Source organism: Chiloscyllium plagiosum, unplaced genomic scaffold, assembly GCF_037043375.1.
Source record: "Chiloscyllium plagiosum isolate Xiang-an unplaced genomic scaffold, Cpla_swu_hap1 HiC_scaffold_48, whole genome shotgun sequence".
Lineage (NCBI taxonomy): Eukaryota > Metazoa > Chordata > Chondrichthyes > Orectolobiformes > Hemiscylliidae > Chiloscyllium > Chiloscyllium plagiosum.
The window spans coordinates 13,662,760-13,680,890 of NW_028270186.1; the positions used below are offsets into that span (position 1 = coordinate 13,662,760).

Genomic DNA, 18,131 nt, shown 5'->3' on the forward strand with positions numbered 1-18,131 from the left:
CATTAAAGCAGGATATGCATTATATCCAATTTGACCAAAGGATGCTGTTGTTCATCTGGACCATTCAATGAGACTCATTTAGGTTGCCTCTTGTTGCTTCTGTGTCCACAAAGATCCGAAGGTAAGATTGTCACAAATCAAAAGGAGCTGGTGTGCTTTTGCTCTAAATATCGTAGGAATAATTTGATAAAGTCTCATATTTTTAAACTGTGGGTTTGACCAAACAGGTCGTGGTATATTTTTACGCTCACAATCATTCCTACATGCTTTGGATTCTGTGGGCTTTTGCCGTGGTGTAGAGCTGTGTTTAAAAGCAACATTATTTTGAATTTTTTAAAGTGATGAAGATGAACCACACTATTGACTACAATCTCAATCTAATTTCTGAATTTCACAACATGTGTTTTTGGAGTATATGTCTTGATTTTACTGACAGGTTGGACCGAAGGGTCTGTTTCCATGCTGTACATCTCTATGACTCTATGACTCTATGTGTATACAAGCAGTCAGAATGATATCATTTGTACAAAGCCTGATAGGGATGACACAGAAAGAGGGCACTGATTGTACTAATTTGTAATACTGTACAAACAGTACAGACAACACTGAGTCGAAGCATTTCTTCATGAGACTATTGTGCCCAGACTAAGAATACCTCCTTGCCTCTGACTCGGGTTTCCTTTGTTTTACTGAGCTTGTCTTTGGGGGGGGGGGGGGGAGCAGAAAGGCTCAGAATGGTAACAAACCTGCTTCGACTTCCCTAAAATAAATTGGCCAATCTTAAAAGTAAAGGCAAAGTTCTGAAGTGTCTCTGTTTGATTACCAAGTAACTGATAACAACAATTTTCTGACCTTCGGGTATTTATAGGCCATTTGATCTCATATACCAACGGGTCTGGGCGTAAAATACTGAAAGTATCAGATGGTGATTGGGTAGGTAACAAGAGAAATTTCCAGTGTTCTGCCCATGCCTAAGAATGGACAGTTCCTAAAAGTCTTCAGTCTAAATCCAATCTAGATTGTAGATACTTTAATCAACCTGTTCAGAAATGTTAGAACATACTTCTATAGCAGGTGGCAATTGAACCTCACCCTCCTGCCTCTGAGGTAGAGAAGCTGTGCCACAACAGCCTGGATTATTAATCCAGTGATGGTACCATTATGCCATCACCTCCCTGTATAAATAACTCAGTCATTTAATAATTTCCTTTCTGTTCTGAGCTCCCCATGGATTGAGTGCTTTGCTTTAAGGGTTGGAGATTGGTTACACTGAGAACTGCTGGTACTGCCATGAAATGCTTTTGCTGGAATAAATTCCATTAATGGCCTTTCATTCATGAAGGGACTCAATCAAGTGCTTGTAGCAAGGAAAAAAACAGGGCAGAAGAAAAATGAAAGGATGTGCAAACAAAGTGCAGCATTTAATTCATGTGCTCGTGGAATTTATGAGAAATATCTCAGCATAACAGACAGTATGAACAGGTATCAGTTTAAAAATTGTTAGACTACTTTTCTAGCTGTACTAATGAAACATTTGATATCACAACAAATAATACAATCAATGAAAGATGTCCATTAGTTACCAGTACGTGTAATAAAATGACACATTCAATATTTACTGTGTAAGCCTGTTATCAGAATACATTAAAAACTAACACGGTAAACCTTCAGTTTTGCATTTCTTCGTCAGATACTTTTTCTGATTCCTCTCTCCTAGTAAAAGGCTGAAAACTGAGATATTTTCATTAGCCAAAGTTATAGAGGGTCACCGAATCAAGCTGGGCTAAAATACAGATTCATCTAAGATTCAGAATTGTCCTGATCCAACTGAATGAAGAAAGAAATGGCTGAACATCCCATGACTTTTTTTGTGCTCCTTACTACCTGCAACTTTATCACCTTTTGGGAATGCTGGAAAGTTGTTATCAGTCTTCCTTTCATGACCAATACTTTAAAATGTGTTCTTTTACCACATTTGCCAGCAAATTTGTTTTTGAACCCAATAAGTGGACTCTTCAGGAACTTCACAAAGATTGGATACTCATTAAATTGGGGGAAAATGAAATTGTATGAGCTATCAGCTTGCTAAAGCGGCTTTACTGTGCAAGAGGAAATGCATTTTACACAGACTGGGCTTGTCACAAATGTGCTTACATTCAAAGTGCCTTTGACAGCATTGATTTAGTTTCTATCAGTAATAGTAATATGTAAATAAGTGCAACCAAGCCTAAAGGACATCATCCTGAAATAGAACAGAAGAGGTGCCCTCAATACCAGGAATAATGTAGTCTTACTAACATTGCAATATTGCCCTTCTCTCTGAAACTGCTACACTGATAGACAGATTTTCTCTTAGACAGTCATGTTTCCTTGATCAATATATCTCCTAATACAGATGTTTCAATCTCCACAATATTATATTTGGAATGTAGACACTCAGCAAAACAAGCAGAACAGAATTGTACCATCAAAACCGTATCAATTCTTGGAAAGGTTTCTTCAATTATGGCCACCCCTGTGCTTCTGTCTTATCGACATGCAAGTTTCTTTTCTCCAGTTACAATCACCATCCTTTCAGGTTCATTCCACATTGTAACTTGCTTTTGACTGTCTTAATTGGGCCCAGACTCGAACTCAGTGTGATTAATGGCAGCTTGGTACTGTCGACTGATATCAGTGAGGCACTAAACTGAGGCTGATGTAACACATTACTTGATGGCCCCCAACAACTAGCACTGGACTGCAAAGAGTTTTATGCTATATGTTTAAATTTGATTTGATCCAGGACGAAGAGATTAAAAGAGTCTAACTAATCCATTTAATCAGTCAAAAATAGTTCAAGATTGATAATCAGTTGTGTGAGAACAAAATTCAAATATCTCACTTTGGTATTCATTCTGTACCATTTTCATGCAGTCCTTAAATATGTGTCTTTTCATTACTAACCCTTTCCCATTGGAAATAGTTTCTCCTCATTTCCTCAGTTAAAAACCATTCATGAGTTGTCCCCTCTAAACCTTTGATTTATATCTTGCTTCTCCATGTATTATAAATTTTAAAACAGAAGCCTCATTTTCTCTTTAGTCATCCCTAGAGCTATAGGTTTGGATTTGCTGCCTTGAGGGACTGTGTCTCTTCTGTATGTGATCCCCCTTCACATTAAAGCTTTTCCTCTGTTCATGACTTTTTTTTGCCAGCCAGAAGTTGGGATTCTTTTCCTTAGAGCAGAGAAGTTTAAGAGGAGACCAAATTAAGGCGTGAGAGCAAGTTGAGAGACACTTTTTCAACTAGCAAGTGAGTTGCTAATCAGAGGTGATTGATTTAACGTAATTGACAGCGGAAGGAATAGGTAATTGAGGAAACAGTTTTCTCACACAGAGGGCTGTGACCAACTCCAACATATTTTCTGAAAGATTGATGGAATCAGGTTCCATGATAACTTTTAGAAGACAAATGGACACATACTTGGAGAGAGCACATTTGTAAGACTGTGTGGAAAGAGTTGAAAATGGGACTAAATGAACAGCACTTTTAAAGAGCCTGCAGAGGTATGATGGGCTGAATTGTGTCTTTCCGTGTTGTAAAATTCAATAATTCTATAAGCCCTTCTCATGCTCCAATCAACCACCAAAACTCAAGAATATCTGGTTCAACTAGCATATTAATTCTGGTTGGCAAGTAACAGATAATGACCAGACTTGGTAAAATACAATCCCAAACTGTTGGTAATGTTGGATTCACTGTCTCAAACTCTTGTTTAACATTGGCTTGGGACAATTTGCAAAGCTAAAGGCAATCTGCAATCAGGGCAAGTTATGAGTACGCTATTAAATTTTCAATGCAGGAAATATTCTGCCTCTGACATATCATGTCCCCTGAAGTGATTTAAAAGCCATCTACAACAGAATATGGACTTCTCATCCTAAATATTGATGGATGGCTCAGCAACATTAAAACCATGTAACTCACTCACTGTTCTCTCTCAGAGCAAATATTTGTCATTCAGTGTAGCTCAACCATTCCTTAACAGAAGCTTTTTATGAAGCTCAAAAACTTACTGTTCTAAGAACAGGAACTATTTTACTTTTCAAAATATTGTCAAGTAACAAAATATTCATTCTGGCTGTCTATTCTGTGAATTGGAGAAATTGTTTTTAAACCAAGATTCCATGCACACTGATTTAAAGTTGTTACATCATGAGCTTGCACAGTGATCTCTCTCAAATTGATTGACACTCTCCACCAAAAGACAAGTCAAAGCCACAGGCTCACAGCTAAAGGAAGGGAGCACATCAGCAGAGGACTTACTAACTAATTCCCTAAGGTACGAAATTCAAATGTTGCGTTTCTCAAAAGCAACCTGTACCCATTTTCACAAAAATGCGAATTTGCAGCGGTATGCTGGGCTCTCGCAATTTTCATAATGCTTCAAGCTTTCTGATTCCATCACAGTGCACTTGTGCAAATGAAGTGACACTTGCTCATTTTATATACTACACACACAAATTACAATCATTATTTTGAGAAGCTCAATGTGAGGGATTTCATTTGACAATTAATTAGGTTTGACAGTTGAATCACATTGAAAATATTGATTTTCCAGCACTGGTAAAATGACAATACAAACCATCAATTTTAAGTAATTTTAAGTAATTTAAAGGGCTAGCTATGATCTGGTGTTAAAAATGAACTTATGAAAATACAAGATTTGAATGTTATGATGCAAAGTCATGAAATTAGCAATTGTAAATAATCTGCTGATCCTCTCACAATTGACATTCTGCCTCATGACATCAGATTTGGGTGGAGCCTAGGAAGTGAAATTAGTCTTGGGTGTTGCCAACAAAGCCAACAATCAAACAGAACATATGAATGTATGTAAAATGAATGAATTAAATTATCACCACTGTTGTCTACACTGAGCAGCAAACCTGGCAAATAACTGTAGACTTCCAAAGGAGGAAATTCCAGAAAACATAAACCATTTTCATTGAGTGCATAATGACAGGATTTGGTGTGATAATGAACTATAGTATAGCCAAATATTGCACTACCTGTTGCAATTTCAATTTTGATGCAGAGTCAAGTAAAGTTAGTTTCTCCAAAACTTCTCATTGCAAAGATTTTATCGCAATGGGGAAGAGGCAAATAGCGTACTGACAGACCAGTAAGTGTAAGGCAGTCGGTGAAAAATTGACAGGAAATGATCGCAGAAGAATTAACTGGCACTTGGGAGAATGTGGATCAATAAAAGAACTCCAGTAAGATTTGTAAAATGAAAATTAAAATATATAAATTTCTAAAATATATAAATAGAAATGATAGCAAAGTTGAAGCCGATGGAATTATGAACATTCAATAAAAAGAGTAGCAATCTGCCCCTCAAGCTTACTCCACCATTTTAAAAAATCATGGCTGATTTTAACCTCAAATCTGCTTCCCACAAACCCCTGGGAACTTTTCGTCTCATTGCTTCTATTGCCTTTTCAGGAAGAGAATTCGAAATGCTCACAACCATCGGTGAGGAAATATATTTCCTTATCTCTGTTTTAAAAGGGCAACTTTTTATTTTTAAACAGTGACTCATAGACGAGTTGGACTGAAGGGTCTGATTCCATGCTGTATGACTCTATGATTTTAATTTGAGATTCTGCCATTGAAGGAAAAGTCTTTCTATATCCACCTTGTCAAGATTGCTCAAGACCTAATTTGTTTCAATTAAGTTGCCTTTTGCTTTTCTAAACTCTTAACAGATACCAACCTAGCCTGCCCACCTTTTCACATAAGATAATCTGTCAATTCCAGGTATTAGTCTGGTAAACTGTCTCTTAACTGCTTCCAACATAGAAACATTCTTCCTTAAATACAGAGACCAATGTTGTACATGATACTGGAGATGTGGTCTCCTCAGTGTCCTGTACAAGTGAAGTATAACTTCCCTACTTTGTATTCAATTCCCCAAGTAGTAAATGATAAGACTCTTATTAGCATTCCTGATTACTTGCGGTGACCGCATACTAACTTTTTGTGATTTATACATTAGGACACTCAGATTCTTCTGCATCTCAGTGCTCTTCATTCTCTCAGCATTTAGATAATATTTCAACAACTTTTATCCTTCCTGCAAAAGTGGACAGTTTCCCATTTTCCCGCATTTGTCAGATTTTGCCCACTGCCTTAACTAATCTCTATCCTTTTGTCATCTCCTAATGTCCTCTTCATGACTCCATTTGTTACCTGTCTTTGTGTTACAAGTACATTTGGTAACCACACCTTCCATCCCTTCATCCAAGACGTTTATGTAAATTATAAACACTGATGTCTCAGCACTGAAAAAGTTACATTCATTTCTAATCTCGGCTTCCTGTTAGCCAGTGTGTCTTCTGTTCATGTCAGTATGGTACCCTCTACACCATGAGCTTTAATTTTCCATAATAACCTTTATGAACACCTTCTGAAAAGGTAAGCACTATACAGTTACTAGTTCCTTTTGTTTTTAGAACATATTACTTCCTCAAATAACTCCAATAGATTAGTTAAACAAGATTTCTCGCTCTTGGAATGACATTGGTTCTGCCAAATGCCTTGAAGTTATCAAAGATATCATAATTTTTTTTAAAAACTTTTCAAATTACAGATATTGAGTTAACTCATCTCTGGTTTCCTGCTTTCTGCCTCCTTCATTTATGAATCAAGGAGTTTTATTTGTTTTTTTCCCCATCTAAATGGGAGCTTCCCCTCGTTTAGGGAGTTTTGCAAATGAAAACCAATGCACTAAATGTTTCACCAGCCACTACTTTTGAAGACCAGAGGATGAAGTCCATCAGAACCCAGGCAGTTATTGGCCTATAGATCCAATAACCTATTCGGTACCACTTCTCTGGTGATTGACATTTTGCCGAGTTCCTCCCTTTCTTCAATTTCCAGATTTATTGTTGCTTCTGGAGCAATGAAGACTGATACAAGATACTTGTTCAATTAGTCTGCTATTTCCTTATTTTCCATTATCGATTCTCCAGACTTACTTCCAATTGGACCAACGTTCACTTAGTTAACTGTTTTCATTTTTAATTATTTGTGGAAAACCTTAATGTCTGTTTTGATATTTCTGGCTAGCTTTATTTCATTCTCTAATTATTTTCCTCTAATTTCTTTAATGGGTGGCACGGTGGCTCAGTGGTTAGCACTGCTGCCTTACAGCGCCCAGAGACCCATGTTCGATTCCTGCGTCGGGTGACTTCTGTGTGGAGTTTGCACATTCTCCCTGTGTCTGCGTGGATTTCCTTTGGGTGCTCCAGTTTCCTCCCACAATCCAAAGATGTGCTGATCAGGTAAATTGGCCACAGTGTTAGGTGCATTAGTCAAGGGTAATTATAAGGGTCTGGATGATTTACTCTTCGGAGGGTCGGCGTGGACTTGTTGGGCCTGAAGGACCTGTTTCCATACTGGAAGGAATCTAATCTATAAAAAACATTTTTTGTTTTTTTTATATTCTGTCCAATCTACTGACCTGCCACTTGTCTTTGCATAACATTCTTTTTCTTTAGGCGTGATGTATCTTTAACCTGATCTAAAACACAGATGTTGAATCTGCCCCTTGGAATGATTGCAAAGTGTTCTGTTATTGTGTTCTGTGTGTTCTGAAATGGCTGCTACTGCATCTCTCTTGATCTATCCTTCAGCCTTATTTGTCAACTCAATTTAGCGAGCTTGGCTTTCATGCCAATGTAATTGTATAATCTTATAGATTTTTAATTTTAATTTAATTTTTAATTTTGAAAGAATAGTCTTGGGCATACTTCATCTGTCCCTCAAACTGAATGTAAACATTGAACATATTATGATTGCTGCTACTTAGGGTACCTTCACCCCTAATATTAATTAATCCTATCTCACTGCACAATGCCATGTCTCATACAGCCTGCTCTATGGTTGGCTCCAATATTTACTGTTTTAAGAAACTAACTTGGAAACATTCTACGTTGAGCTACCTTTGCCATTTGCCCTTTCCAGCCTTTATCAATTAAAATCTCTCATGATTGTCACTGTGCCATTCTGTCAAGGTCCCATAATTTATTTTATACTCCACCCTACCATGTAGTTACTGTTCGGAGCCTGCACACCATACACAAAAGCAACATCTTACCGTAATCGTTTCTCATCTGTACACAAACCATTTCCATCCCAGTTTCCGGAATGTAACTCACCACTCTCTCTTGTGCTTACACCATCAACCATCCCTGCACCTTTTCATAGCTTCCAATCATTCCTAAATGTCCTGTGTCCTTACATATTCAGGAAAGCATTCATGTCACCCTGTAGCTATTATCTCTATAATAGCTGACAGATTGTACTTATTTATTTCAATTGCACTGACACTTCACATATTGTTTTGCAAGCTACACGCATTCAGATACAGTTTATTTTTTTTATTTTGTTAAATTTACCATTATCTGTTGATTTACATTTCAATTTTTTTTCTCTCTAACCCTTCCTGCCACCAATTGTCCATCATTTCCTGCATTTGTATTTTCCTCTTCTGCTTTGTCTCTACTCTGATTTAACACACCTTCGCAAATTGATTCCTTGCCTCCACAACATAATTTAAAATCCACTCTATTTCTCTAATGATGCGACTCACAAGAATACCAGCCCTAGCACAGTTCAGATGGAGACTGAAATAACTGCACAGAGGCCAGTATCCCATCACCAAGTCACCCCTTATTTACTTGTGCAAAGTACGCTGACTTGGGCCAGCCAGCTCAGAGTCAAAGCCCTGAACTGACGAGCTTCTTATCTCCTGGGTACATTGGTCAGCCAGGGGCTTTCCTGACTGGCCCAGGTTACCAACCCCAATCACCGACCATGTAGTCAATGAGGTCAACCTGGTTCAATCATTATAGAGACTCTCCTCATGGTATAGATCCCACTTTCCCAACACAGGTTCTTGTGCTTCATGAACTGAAATCAGTTCTCCCACTTAATTTTTTTGAATGATGCAGTATATGTGATGTGCCCTCTGTGAGATTACATGTGGCTCAAGTAATAATCCAGTAATTACGGCCTTTGCTTCTTAATGTGATGCCCGGTTTCTCATGCTGACAGTGCAGAGCCATCTTCTTGGCCCGCCGTCAGGGCGACACGATGGCTGAGTGGTTAGCACTGCTGCCTCACAGTGCCAGGGACCTGGGCTCGATCCTACCCTCGAGCAACTCTCCTTCTAGATTCTCCCCATGCACATTCTCCCCATGTCTGTGCGGGTTTCCTCTGGGTGCTCCGGTTTCCTCCCACAATCCAATGATGTGTGGGTTAGGTGAACTGGCCATGCTCAATTGTCCATAGAGTTCAGGGATGTGTAGGTTAGGTGCATTAGTCAGGAGTAATGGGAAATGGGTTTGGGTGGGATATTCTTCGGGGGGTCAGTGTGGATTTGTTGGGCGAAAGGGCCTGTTTCCACACTGTAGGAATTCTATGATTTCTTTGTCTTGCCCACATTGTTGGTACCTACATAGACTAGAATGATGGGATCCTTGCCCTCTCAATACAAGTTTTTCTCAGCCTTAACCAGATATCCCAAATCCTGATACTGAACAGGTAACAAATCCGTCTGAATTCTTGTTCTTTCTGACACTGAGCAGTGTCAACCCCTCTAATTATACTATCCGCTACAACTACAACATTCCCTTCTGTCTTCCTATACTATGGTGCCAGTTCAGTCACCCTGCATTCTCTGTCATCTAAAGGAAAAGTGACTACTTGGTAATGAAATTTTCAAAGAGACAAAAAGTAAATAGTGCTGTTGAATGGTTGATTTCAAAATTGGAGAGAAATGCCCTTGATGTTCTTTCAGGGGTCAGTATTAGACTTCTGCACATTCCGATGCACATGAATGACTTGGAATTGGATGTGCACGGTATAATTTCAAAGTGCACCAATGATACAAAGCAATGGTGGAAGGGAAAATTGAGAAGACTGTTGGATTAATGTATGAAATTGAGTACAAAAGAAAAGTTTGTCAGTGTTAATCTGTAGCTAGGCCCCAGCTGTAGTCTGGTACTCAGTTTTGAACATCATACTTGAGGAAGGATGTCAATGTCTCAGAGAAGTTGCAGAGATGACCACCCAGGGATGAGAGATTTCAGTTACATCGAGAAATGGGAGAAACTAAGGCTGTTCTCATTTTAACAGTTTACGTTAAAGGGATATTTGAAACTTGATGGAAGTGTTCAAAATATCATGAATGATAACTTGAACAATGTTAAACGTTGCTGTTTGCCCAATGTCAGAACAGTCCCCGGTTGCACATGTTTGCCATGTTGTGAATTCAATATTTCAGGACAACTGGAACTGGGCAGTAGACTCCCCAATAGTGCAATGGGGAAAGCCACTGCCTGCTTCATTGCAACACCATTCCATAAGATCCCAAAACAGACCCTGGTTCTGTGCTGAGTTCATTAACCACAGCCAGGGTATACTGATTGCAATATAAGAATTGAGATAAGAGAAATAAATTGTCAGTGCCAGTAATTTCCTTAAGATTGCTTATACTTCACACTTTAAATTTGTTGAAGGCAGAGCAGATATGTTTTTCACATGGAGAAGTGCAGTTCTAGCAGTTCAATGTTGATAATCATGAATAACAAATCCTTTTTGAAGAGTACAGAGGAGAATAGCAGTCAATAATTTTCAGACTTAAAGTCACACATGACCTTGGCTCATACATGTCTATGTGATTAAGGATGCCCCAAGAATGAGGTCCTCTAGTAAAGAGCAGATAATAGCATGTTCTTTCTTCTTCTGAGAATCAGTGTACCAACTCAGTCTCCACAACACAATTTACAAGTGCCAGTTCTGCTTCAGCTGCAGGAAACAGTCACCGAACTGAAGTGCTATTACAGAAAACTCTGGCAGCTGCTATGAAGAGAGAAGCTCATAAAGGTTAGAGAGGGAATGGGCTTTAAATGAGTAGAAAGGCAGAGAAAAGAGGAGGAGAGGAAAGAACAGAACAGAGAGTCTTTGATCATGTGGAAGGTGAAAGAGGTTGAGTGACAAAAAGATGCAAGAGAAAAGAAGAGGAGAACAAAATAAGAACAAGAAGATGCTTTGAGAAGAGGTGAAAATGGCAATAGCAGAATAATTACCAGCTGCCACTATCTGAGAAAAGGAAGTAGTGATTTGATCTGAAAGTTTTGAATTCAGTGCAGTCCTATTGTTGGATACAGTTCTTTTGCCGGCTATTAGATTAGGTTAGATTCCCTACAGTGTGGAAACAGGCCCTTCGGCCCAACAGGTCCACACCAAGCCACTGAAGAGTCACCCACCCAGACCCATTTCCCTATATTTCGGCCTGACTAATGCACCTAATACTATGGGCAATTTAGCATGGCCAATTCACCTGACCTGCACATGTTTTGGACTGTGGGAAGAAACCGGAGCACCCAGAGGAAACGCACGCAGACACTGGGAGAATGTGCAAACTCTACACAGACAGTTGCCTGGGGCCAGAATTGAATCTGGGTGCTTGGCGATGTGAGGCAGCAGTGCTAACCACTGAGCCACCTTGTCACCCATAATCTCCACCCTCTCTATTGCCTCTTTGTGAGAATTACAAGGACCTCTCACCTGAATCCTTCCTGAACTGATTGGAAAAAACTGTCGTATAGGCCCTCACAAACCATTTTCTTCCCCATGATTGAATTAATCATCAGTTCCAAGATGTCAGAAGAAGAAAAGAATTTGGGCTGTAAAACTAAGATAATATTATTATAAATGACAGCGCTATACACTGACCAAGAGTACCATATGTATAAAAAAAAGATGCTGGAAATAATAAGCAAAGTCAGAGATTGCTGGAAATACTCAGCAGGGTTGGCAGCATCTGACCCTGAGCTTTCAGTTGGCTGCCATTTCAACACACCACCTTATTCCCTGACAAACATCCCTGTCTCAGGCTTGCTGCAGTGCTCCAGTGAAGCTCAGTGCAAGCTGAAAGAACAACATCTCATTTTCCACTTGGGAATCCTGCAATCTTCTGGACTCAATGTTGAATTCAATGATTTTGGACATTGAGCAGTTTCTCCCATGTTCTTACCCCAATGGCTACACACAAAGTCTTGCCCTCACATGGGCTGCTACCACAAACCACCCATTGTTAGCCACTAATGGTCACCATTAGCAGCTATTCATTCTCCCAGGCTGACCTTTACCCATTCCTTTGTCTGACAAATTACTGTTCTCTCCCTCTGGGTTCCATCTTCAGCAACTGTTTACGTCTCCGCCTTCCCGCCATCTTCAGTATATATGTTTCTGTTTCTGATTTCCAGCATCTGCTGTCCTTCAGTTTATTTTGCATATTGAGAAAGGATACTTTTGCATATTGAGAAAGATAGCCAACTTTGGGCTTCTCACTTATTGTCTTAGCATTCACTCCCTTTGTGCCTATTTCTATGCTCAAAGTATCTCTGCCTTGCCTTCCCTTTTTGTGCTTGACTCCCTCATCTGGAGCTAATAAGTTGCAAGTATTTCTAATTTGCCTTGCCTTTTTAGCGCAGCCACAAAGCCAGAAGGCTTGTTATGGTTGTCAGCAGTGATTTGTCAAGAGGATGAAAGTGTCGCTGTATGTCACTGTGCTACATCAGCCTGAAACCTACACCATGTGCCAGCAGCTTATGTGACAAACACACTGGAAGTGCTTCAACTAAACAGCCATGTCTCAAAGTCTAAAGGAAACAGTCCTCAGTCGGGTTCAGAGAGACAAGGAATCAAGGACAACTTCTGGTGTCAGTACAGGGACTTGGGCATGGTCAGTTGGCCACTCGGAGTGGTCACAGTGTGGACTCTCTCCTCATAGTGGATGGTGCAGCCCATCACCTCTCTTGGTTCTTTCTGTCCTTTTGAGAGCCATTTCTCCTGGAATATGACAAAGGGAAGGATTGAGTGGAAGTGTCTGGCACAGATGCTCGTACTGGGGAAAGTAGTGAGGTGTCCCAAATGATGGGGTAAGAGGTACAGAGACCATGCAGAGTTAGTAGGTTGTGGGAATTGTTTGGGTGAGAGTGAGAGAGGGAAGAGATTGCAGGCAATAGTGAGAGTGGTGGAGCAGGAACCTTGGTGGGAGCTGGGTGCAGTAACAGACCTAGAGAGAGTGTGAGGTGTTGGAGAGCAAATGGTGGTATTTATCTGGGTGAAGCATTAAAGTTTATTAACCTTCATGGCACATTGCTGGACTTTCCTCCAGATGGCTAAAACTGCACTGACCTGGGTGCCAACCTTAGACCAGGCTGGCAGGGTCTGGGGCTGTAGCCTCCTGTGCCAGTGATGTGGGAGGAGCATGTATGCACCAACCCAATGACTAGGACCTCCAGGTCCCACTCCCCAAAGGGAGCACTAATTTCCTCTTATCTGCTGTGTCGAAAGAAATGGCATGAACTACGTCTGGCAGATACAGACTGACAGCATGGAAAGCCCAACAATATGCCATGAAGGTCAATAAACTTTAATGGCTTCACTATTGCCTGCAATCTCTTTCCTCCCTCACTCTCACTCAAACAATTCCCCCAACCTACTAACTCTGCATGGCCTCTGCACCTCTTACCCCCTCACTCGGGACACCTCACCACTTTCCCCAGTGCAAGCATCTGTGCCAGACACTTCCACTCAATCCTTCCCTTCGTCACATTCCAGGAGAAAATGGCTCTCAAAATGACAGAAAGAGCTAAGAGAGGTGATGGGCTGCACTATTCACTACAAGGAGAGGATCCACACTGTGACCACCCCCAGTGACCAACTGAACATCCCTCAAGTCCCTGGACTGACACTGGAAGTTGTTCATTGGATTCATTTTGTTCTGCTGCAATGACCTTTTAAAGATAGAACTGGTGTCAGGAATCCTGAGATGGCCCCGCAACAGTGAATGCTTCTGGGTCAAGTGGTCTGCCTGAGGGCCGTGATACCTAGTTGGCAAGATGACTGTAGAACAATAGCACAAGCAAGTCCTTTTGGCCTCAAAGAATCCTTCATGAAAATCAATGAAAATGACACATCGCCAACCTCTGGTAAAATTCAGCCCGTTGTTTCTTTCCAATCTCCAGCACACTGTCAGATAGTGCATTGTACAGAGCAGAACCCAGTACCTTACACAATACCGATCCAATGCCTTACACTCCTCACCTAGGGGATTGTCTGCCAGCAACTACTCTGTTGTGTGGAACTCACTACCACAGGGAATAGTTGAAGCAAACAATTGATGGGAGTTGAAAGGTAATGAAGAATGGGAGGAGGTTCGAGTGAAGCAGGAATGCTGATATTATCTGTAACTGCAGTGCATATTCTGTACTGTTAAATATTTCAAGAGTTACCATTATAGGACCTTGTTTCAGCATTTCATGTGAAGTACAAAATCTTTTGAAATTTTTGACTTCCCAATGGTAGGCTCTACCAGCCGAGTCAGTGATTATTTGCCTGTGATTAGTTAGGGTATATATCATTTCTACCTTTCCAGGAAGAAAGTATGACCAAGGGACTCTTAATTGTACCCTGAGTCATGGGTCTGAACAATCAGCCACAATAAAATTTATTGTCTGAAATAGCTGCAAATTTCTACATATTAGAAACATGAGCAACACACTTCATTGGATTTAGTTACAGCTCTGATAGTGAAACTCAAGAGAGGTCAACAACGGTCTCATGAAGGCTTATCCATGAGATGTTTGCCTTATGTGTTGCTTACGCCTAGCACCAAGACACAAAGCATCATGTCAGATCCACAACAAAATCAAGGCAATCTGTAAGTCACATCAATCCCTGGAACAAGGCATTTCAAATCATGCAACACAAATAATCTTATCATGAGTTCTCATGTGAGAAATATGGTCCCAGGACATTTCAGCACACCTTTTACAGATTAGAAATTGAGTCTTTGTCCTTTTTAACCTCTGTGCACTGTTTGCACTTGCTATTGAAACATCTGCTGAATGCATTAATTCTTTCGTTTCAACTTCATTGAAATTGTTCTTATTCAGAATGGATTATGAAAGGGGAGTGGGGCATCCAAGGAGAAGATATGATGATGAAGAGGAGGAGGGTAAGTAAAATAAAGTGCAATTTAAGAGATACACCCAATGCGTCACTGAGTTCCTTTAAGATGGAAGGTATCAGATTTGATCTCTGGGTAGTACTGGTAGTTCACTGGTCTCAGGGCAATAGTTCTGCTGGTCTGAGCTTTCTCAAGTTAGCTGAAAGATATGAATCATTCAGTCAGTAAGGTGGCTACATTTGACTGAAATCCAATGAATGCTGCCGGGAAGTATCTGTGTGCAAACTCCATCTAAATCAAATCAGAGCCCAACAGCCTTCTGTTTCACTTTCCCACCAACAAAATGATCCATAAAATTATCTGGGAACTGGTTTCCCTGTGGGCCTGACTTAGAACTAGAGTCATCCGTGATCCTTTTTGGGTTTGGGTTTGTTCTTCATTTTAAATTCAGATGTGCATTCATTAGAAAGTGTTTGCATGATGCATCATGAAATTCTGCTGATGAGACTTGTTCCCACATCTTGATTGTGGTAATGTTTCTCAGGGAAGTGCTGGGGCTAAGTAGGTCTGCTTATGAAGACCAGTTGCTTGGCACTTACTTGTATTCCACTGAGTATAGAGATAAAGGGGTGATCAATTTGAGGTGTTTAAGATGATGAAAGGATCTAAAAGGAAGCTTGAATAAAGTTATTTCCTCCTGTGGGGAAATCAGAAAAAAGGATGGAACCTTACAGCAGGGATTGTGTTAATGTTGATGAAATCAAGATGAATGGAAGATGGACTTAACAAACAAATCATTCATGATTTATTTCAATGGTAAAACAGGCCTCTGAGGCTGAATGGTCTTGCCTTGTACCTATTTTCCTGAGACTGAACACTACCATTGCGAATCAGTATCGTGCAAAAGTAGACAGTTGTAGCACTGTTTCTGATGAAAGAGCTGAATCTTCCCAGAGAAATGAACTGTTTAAAAATGATCCTAAAGATGTCTTTTCTGTCCAGATCAAAACACCATCTATGGTGGGATCCCTGCACCACAAGGCTACAGGAGAAAGAGACGGCGAAGGAAATTCTCAGCAAGTCGGGAGAAATTTAGTGAGGGGGAATTGTATCCCAACAGGCAGTACAGATCTGATACCGAGGAAGGAGATGGAAGAGGACAGACTGCTACAGAGAGAGCCTTTACCAGTAAGTCATTAACAATCTACTGTTGAGATGTTATGGTTCATGTAGGTTTATCACGATTGTGATATTTCATGTGCAACTAGCCAGCCATTTTCCCATCTCTGAAAGTTTATAATGAATATTCAAAGAAAATTAAAAACGTGTTCAACATTCTTGTGATGTTTCTTTTGATTGCTCAGAGCAGTGGCCAGAGATGAATCGTTAACCTGGACAATACTGTATAGGTTGATGATCCTGAATTCACTTCACAAATTCAGTGTGATCAGGTCCAAGGATTCCATTCTATAATAATCAAAACTGAACAGCAGTGTAATCATGTGTTTGATAGAAATGCGTTTGGCTAGACATTGTGATTTGATGGGATCACCAGAAACTCATCCTGATGCATAAGTGTTGGAGGCCATCAGCCTTTCCTTCCATAGGCCACAGATTCTGAGGCTAATCACAGAGAATTATATGTTTCTTTCTGTCCTTCTTCTCCCGTAATCTCATAGTTGCCCAGAAAACTAACAACGGCATGATAGCCCCGACCCTGAGCCCAGGCCCTAAGTCCTTTGTGTAGGAATCACTGACTTGCATTTGAAAGGTCTTAATAAATGGCTGCGTTGGGTTTAGTCCAAGAGCTAAGACTACACCACACATTATTCATTGAAACCTTCGCACTTAAGACCAATTGAAACGGTTCGGCCATTCCATCAGCTGGACAGACTGCCTCTACAAGTGCAGTTTGGTTTTTAAAAGTATACATGGTTAAACTGTTTAATTTGTTGTTTTGTTCACACTAGCTTATTCATTTATTTATTTGGGGGATGTGGGCATCACTGGTTGGGCTAGCATTTATTGTACATCCCTGATTGCCCTGAATCACCTCCATGAACTGCTGCAGTTTGATGTGAAATCAGTTACAGTGTGACATGAGTTGCTGTACAAAGAACATAACATCTTGAAATTAAAACCTATCATGCTGTTTTTAATGTTGATTGTTTATTTTCCTGGCTATTCACAGCAGCGTGGAGATCCTAATCCAAAGGAAAATGGACTTAACAACAAATGATTAAACTGTTGCCTGCATTAAGTATGTCTGTTTGATTAATCCAGAACCTTGACTGGCAACAATGATATATGCAGTCACTGAGCAATGTTGTTCCATGATTCAGAAAATATATTCCACAGCAAAGATCAGGTGAATAAGAATCACTAGCTCAAGATAACCCAATAACCTAGAACAAAGGCACCGAGGTTAAACTGTGCTGACAAACAATTATATGAAAACTTGGTGGATTCACTCAGGTGAGTTGAAGTGATGGAAAGAGGCATTGTTTTTCATTATTCTACATTAAATATTTACTGAATAGATTCCATCATGTGATTGGATGAGTTAAGTAATAAGGGCAATGTTTAATCCCCAGTTTGTGCTGAATCCACTGAGACAGCAGAGCGAAATGGAATCAGTGCAATCAGCTTCAGATAAGGAGGGGTGATCCCAACCTGGTCCTATGGCTCCTGGAAGCTTCATGCATGAGCTGACAGATCACAGGGCACTTTGCTGTGGTATTACTCTCCCTATGTGGTCAAGTATACTCCATGAGTGCACTCACTTTGGTGAAATTCTGGCCAAGGAACTGCGCATCAGAAAGAATCCCTGCTGAAGACAACACTATTATTTTTATCTTAATTATAGGGTACCTTCTCAATAGTCAGGGAAGGCATTTGTTTAAAATGCCCTGAATTGTCTTGTTTTTGTTCCTCAGACTACGAATCAGATCATTCAGTGTAATGACATACTCAGGTGGAACTCCGAAACACAGTCTGGCGTTTATGTCAAATAGATATTCCCTCACATACTCAACAATAACGATCCTATACTCAAACTGTACCTGTGACTCCAGCAATCGGCCAGAACTGGGTATAC

At 40.2% G+C, this 18,131-nt stretch overlaps 1 protein-coding gene across 7 annotated transcripts in view; it reads left to right on the forward strand.

Annotated features, from left to right (window-relative positions):
• Nucleotides 1-18,131, forward strand: part of LOC122543141 (electrogenic sodium bicarbonate cotransporter 4-like) — a 76,711-nt gene continuing 58,580 nt past the window's right edge. For all 7 annotated transcript variants that reach the window (XM_043681492.2, XM_043681497.2, XM_043681498.2 and 4 more), the window contains exons 1-3: nt 1-121; nt 15,021-15,082; nt 16,037-16,222. In XM_043681492.2, the coding sequence (XP_043537427.2) occupies nt 15,022-15,082; nt 16,037-16,222 (247 nt within the window). In that variant the 5' untranslated portion in view covers nt 1-121; nt 15,021. The remainder of the gene's footprint in view (nt 122-15,020; nt 15,083-16,036; nt 16,223-18,131) is intronic.